Source organism: Pongo abelii, chromosome 22, assembly GCF_028885655.2.
Source record: "Pongo abelii isolate AG06213 chromosome 22, NHGRI_mPonAbe1-v2.0_pri, whole genome shotgun sequence".
Classification (NCBI taxonomy): domain Eukaryota; kingdom Metazoa; phylum Chordata; class Mammalia; order Primates; family Hominidae; genus Pongo; species Pongo abelii.
Genome location: NC_072007.2, coordinates 44,673,261 through 44,678,037, shown reverse-complemented (window position 1 = coordinate 44,678,037; position 4,777 = coordinate 44,673,261). Strand labels below are relative to the sequence as shown.

The window sequence follows — 4,777 nt, the reverse complement described above, 5'->3', positions numbered from 1 at the left end:
GCTATGCTTTAAGAAATAAGTGGTATTCAGGTCATATGAAGCCAATAGAACAGGCAGAAGGAACTCTAAAAGCAAATGGGGTAGAAAAAAACAGCAAGTTGTTTGAACTGGCATTTTCAGTTGCTGGGTTGAAAGTGAAAAGCCCAGGTTTAGTGGGAGTGGATCCTAGGGTGACAATCTTGGCAAATGGCTTCAGCCACTAGACACCCAACATGCTTGGAGAGGGTCAGCATTTCTCCCATTCCCCAAAAGTGAAGTTGGCTGATAACCTTCTATGTTACCACCTGTGCTTTCAGTGATGATAATAAAATGTACTTAATTAGGAAAACCTCGATTTTTTTTTTTTTTTTTTTTTAGATGGAGTGTCACTCTGTCGCCAAGGCTAGAATGCAGTGGTGCTATCTCGGTTCACTGCAACCTCTGCCTCCCAGGTTCAAGCAATTCTCCTGCCTCAGCCTCCCGAGTAGCTGGGATTACAGGCACCCACCACCACACCCAGCTAATTTTTGTGTTTTTAGTGGAGATGGGGTTTCATCATGTTGGCCAGGCTGGTCTCAAACTCCTGACCTTAAGTGATCCTCCCACCTTGGCCTCCCAAAGTGCTGGGATTACAGGCATGAGCTACCGCACCCAGCCAGAAAAACCTCGATTTTGCTCTCCATGTGTTTACCTGTGTCAAAGGTAAAGAAAGCCAGTTAAAGCAGTCAGGATTGACTGAAATCATTAGCTATTGCCAGAGGGAAGAGGCCCAGCTCAACTTCCCTTTGTGCAAAGGTAACTGAGTGAGGATGGGGCTTGAGCAGAGTCAAGGAAGTGGAAATGCATAGAAAGTGGGAAGGGGTTGGTCAGTGTGATCTGGGTTTGTTAATTGGCTCCTATCTAGAGGAGAAACAAACTTCTGTCTATGATGGGGGGCAGTAAGTTAGAGCAAGGCACCCATCCAGCAAGGAGAGTTTGAATGTTTGCATTTCAAAGAGACAATACAGTTCTGAATGGTAGAAGATTTACATCTCAAGGAAGAGAGAAAGGATTTATAATTGCAAACTTTCTAAAGTAACTGCCTTAAGAGAGGGATCAGGGGACTATCTCCCTGTCACCAGGTTTTGGTTGGAACAATTAGTAAATTCTTCAGGCAGCATCCACTTTTCTCGGGCAGGCGCTTTAGCTTTCAGCTCTTAGAACCTATGCTAGCGTTTATGTCTCTTACTGTGCGAAGGTGGGCGAAATCATGTGTGCCGAGAGTCTGCAGTTTTTATAGGGCCATCGTTGGGCTCTAGTCAAGAAGAGGGCTCAGAGGAGCTTGATAGTTTGGTTAAGGAGAGGGTCTTTGTCACCTGATGGAAACCTCGGATTTCTGTCTAGATGCAGAGCAGAGGGCTGGGATTTAAAGCCTGATGGCTGCTCTGGCCTCTCTGAGATGGATGTTTCTGGGTGGGACAACATTTCTGGGTTTCTGATCTGAGGAGGGGAGCCACTCTTCCTACATCCGCTCTTGGAATGTGCGTGGTTTTCTCTAACACTGTACTGAATGCTTCAGTTGGCATAATTGCAAATCTGTTATTAGGAAGTAGATACCTTGTATATATCTCACTCTGTAATTTTAAAGAGACAAACCTTGTGGTTGGAATAAGGAGTTCTACAAGCATTCTCTGAAGAAGAGCCTCTTTTCCTAAATTTTGTCCTAGCACCCTGAGGCTTGAGGCCTTGCCCATCATTGCTGTGCCTTGGCTGGGGCATGGGGAGGAGAACAGGGTAAACTAGGAGGCATGAAGCCATGGGATGTGGAGGCCCCACATCTCTCTGCTGCCATTGACCTGTCACTCTCAGCTGCTCTGAGAGAGACCTTGACCTGCGTTAGACATGCCCTCCTGTCCTTGTGCTGGCTGGCTGTGTCCCCTTTGCATTGATCTCTGTTAGGACCTTGTCACATTGTACTATGACGTTTAGCATCTGTCACTCAGGCTGGAGTGCCATGATGTAATCTTGGCTCACTGCAACCTCCCCCTCCCCGGTTCAAGCGATTCTCATGCCTCAGTCTCCCCAGTAGCTGGGATTACAGGCTCCTGCCACCACACCCGGTTAATTTTTGTATTTTTAGTAGAGACGGAGTTTCACCATGTTGGCCAGGCTGGTCTTGAACTCCTGACCTCAGGTGATCTGCCCACCTCAGCCTCCCAAAGTGCTGGGATTACAGGCGTGAGCCACTGTGCCCGGCCTTGTTCATCTTTATACTCCTGGGGTCTAGGCCAGTGAACCAAGCAGGTCAATGTTGCCTGACCGAATTAGTGAATGAAATTGTCTCCTCTCAGTGGACTGCAGTTCTCTCATCTGTAAGTGAAGTGGTCTCTGCCAACAGTAGAATGATCAGCCCTGACATTCTATGATATCCTGCACCACATGGGACAAGATATTAAGTAGTTCCTGTCTAGGTCTTCAGAAGGCATCAGCAATTTAGACCCTTTCTGTATCCTTTAGTTTCTTAAACATAAATGCTAATAAGTAATTATAAATAGAGGAAAACTAAATCAAGTTAAAAGAATACATTTTTAAAGCGACATTATACCTTTTTATTTTTTTTCTTAAATAATGAGAACTTTTTAAGATTAGTTTTCTGCAAAACTTTAAATGTTAGTTTTAAAATATGTTCTTGTTATACTGGGTACTTCTTAAATACTCAGCTTCTCTGGTATGGATTATTTGTCCTTTGAAATGTTTGTTCAGGTTCGAGACCAGCCTGGGCAACATAGTGAGACCCTGTCTTTACAAAAAAATACAAAAATTAGCTGGGTGTGGTGGCACACGTGCCTGTAGTACCAGCTACTAGGGAGGCTGAGGTGGGAGGATCACTTGAGCCTGGGAGGTTGAGGCTGTGGTGAGCTGAGATTGCACCACTGCACTCCAGGCTGGGCGACAGAGCGAGACCATGTCTCAAAAGAAAAAGAAAAAGAAAAATGTTTGTTCTGTCTTAAGACTTCTAAATAGGTTAAAGGCCAGGAAAACAATAAATGTAAAGTAATCTTATGGTTCGCCTATTCATCTCTTCAGACTCCACACTCATGAATTAATATTATAGATAAATGCTCCTATGTCAGTCTGGTAAGCAAGTGATAGCTTTTGAGCCTCAGCTTCTACTTAATACATCTGGGTTATTTATAAATTGAATTTGTCACACACAAATGATGTTTCATGAGAAAGAAGATTCAATGATTTGTAAATCTCTCCTTTCTATCCCCACGGCCACTGCCCAGACACTTTACTTCAAATTTGGCTTTATTTTCACCAATGATATTGATTAAAATGACATTTACTTGCCCAGAAAGTAAAAGAGGTCTTCAGCACAAAATATTACTCCAACAAGCAAGCATAAATCACTGAGATTGAAATGTCATCTATCTTTATTGGCCAACCACATAATCTCCATGAAAATTCTCAACAGAGAGCAAGGAACTCACTTTCTTCTAAGCAATGACAATTTGGATTTGCCTCGTGGCACTGGCATCTCTTCATGTCTGGACGTCAGATGTTAGCTTGGTGCCTTTCTCCCTTATCAGGGGGACATTTTGAACCCAGCCGCACCAATGTTCTCATGGATGGTGGCCTTCGATTCTTCTAGATTCAAGATTTGGCTCTTGTACTTTTCCTGCCAGTCCTCTACAATGTACTGGTGGTAGGGGTCATTGGAGTGTTCCCGTCTCTTGGATTTCACAGTGCTCACCAGGATGGCCACGATAATGAAAGAGAACATTCCAATCATCACCATGAGGTACAGGATGACATAGTAGAAGTTCTCAGCATCAACTTTGGCTTGGAGGGCCTCTTGCTCAGCTGTCGTGTTCTGGCGCCAATTGTCCATATAAGTAATAAAAATCCTTCGGAAGACGTCTTCCAGAGTCTGTGTGAAATTGGATAAAGTAGACATGCTTCCCTCCTGCTGCAATTTAAATAATAAAATAGGCGAACAAGGTTAGGAAAACAGATCTTTTCTGGATTTGGCTATGTAAAGGTGGCAGGGAGATGTCAGGGGACAAGTAATAGTATTTCTTCTTAACCTGGCTGGTGATTGAATGCATATTTTGTTAGTCTTTAAACTGACTGTATACATTTTATTCACTTTTTTTTACAATGCATGATTTTTACACAGTAAAAATTTTAATGGCAGACAAAATTATATATATACACTTTGATATCTATATATGCATGTAAATAAATGTATGTGTACATATGAAAATGGAGAAAATATTAGAAATACATAGATCAGAATGTTAACAGTGGGTGGTGTGCTTAAAGATATATATTTTCTTCTTTATGCTTTTCTCATATTCCAAATTTTCATCAGCAGTCTTGCATTACTTTTGTTTTTTAAAAAATCGGTAACCTCACAAGAACTAGAATAATGCCACATTCATAACAAGCACTCAACAAACGTCAGTGGAATGAACTGATGATTCATTTATGTTCTCTGTTTTTAGAGAATTGTGGGGCATTATGAGGTAACATCAAGGGAAAAGATTGCAGGGGGCATTGACAGATTCTCCAATTTGTTCCATCCCCTATGTCTAAGTGGCACATTGTCCCAAGTATCCTAAAGGGAGGGGTGTGTACATCCATATTTGAAAGAAGTATTTTAGGTAAGTGATGCCAAGAAACAATCTGAGAGATTATTCCTATGTTTCAAATCCATCTCTCCTTTTCATCCCCACTGGCACTGCCCAGCCAACAGCAACTCTCACCTGGATAATACAATGCCAACAATGTAATACAACACAACCCTCCCCAG

At 42.5% G+C, this 4,777-nt stretch overlaps 1 protein-coding gene across 2 annotated transcripts in view; it reads right to left on the bottom strand.

The window, feature by feature from the left end:
* Window positions 1-3,016: 3,016 nt before the first annotated feature.
* KCNE2 (potassium voltage-gated channel subfamily E regulatory subunit 2) overlaps window positions 3,017-4,777 on the bottom strand; it is a 158,355-nt gene continuing 156,594 nt past the window's right edge. For both annotated transcript variants that reach the window (XM_054542473.2, XM_054542472.2), the window contains one exon: window positions 3,017-3,931. In XM_054542473.2, the coding sequence (XP_054398448.1) occupies window positions 3,548-3,931 (384 nt within the window). In that variant the 3' untranslated portion in view covers window positions 3,017-3,547. The remainder of the gene's footprint in view (window positions 3,932-4,777) is intronic.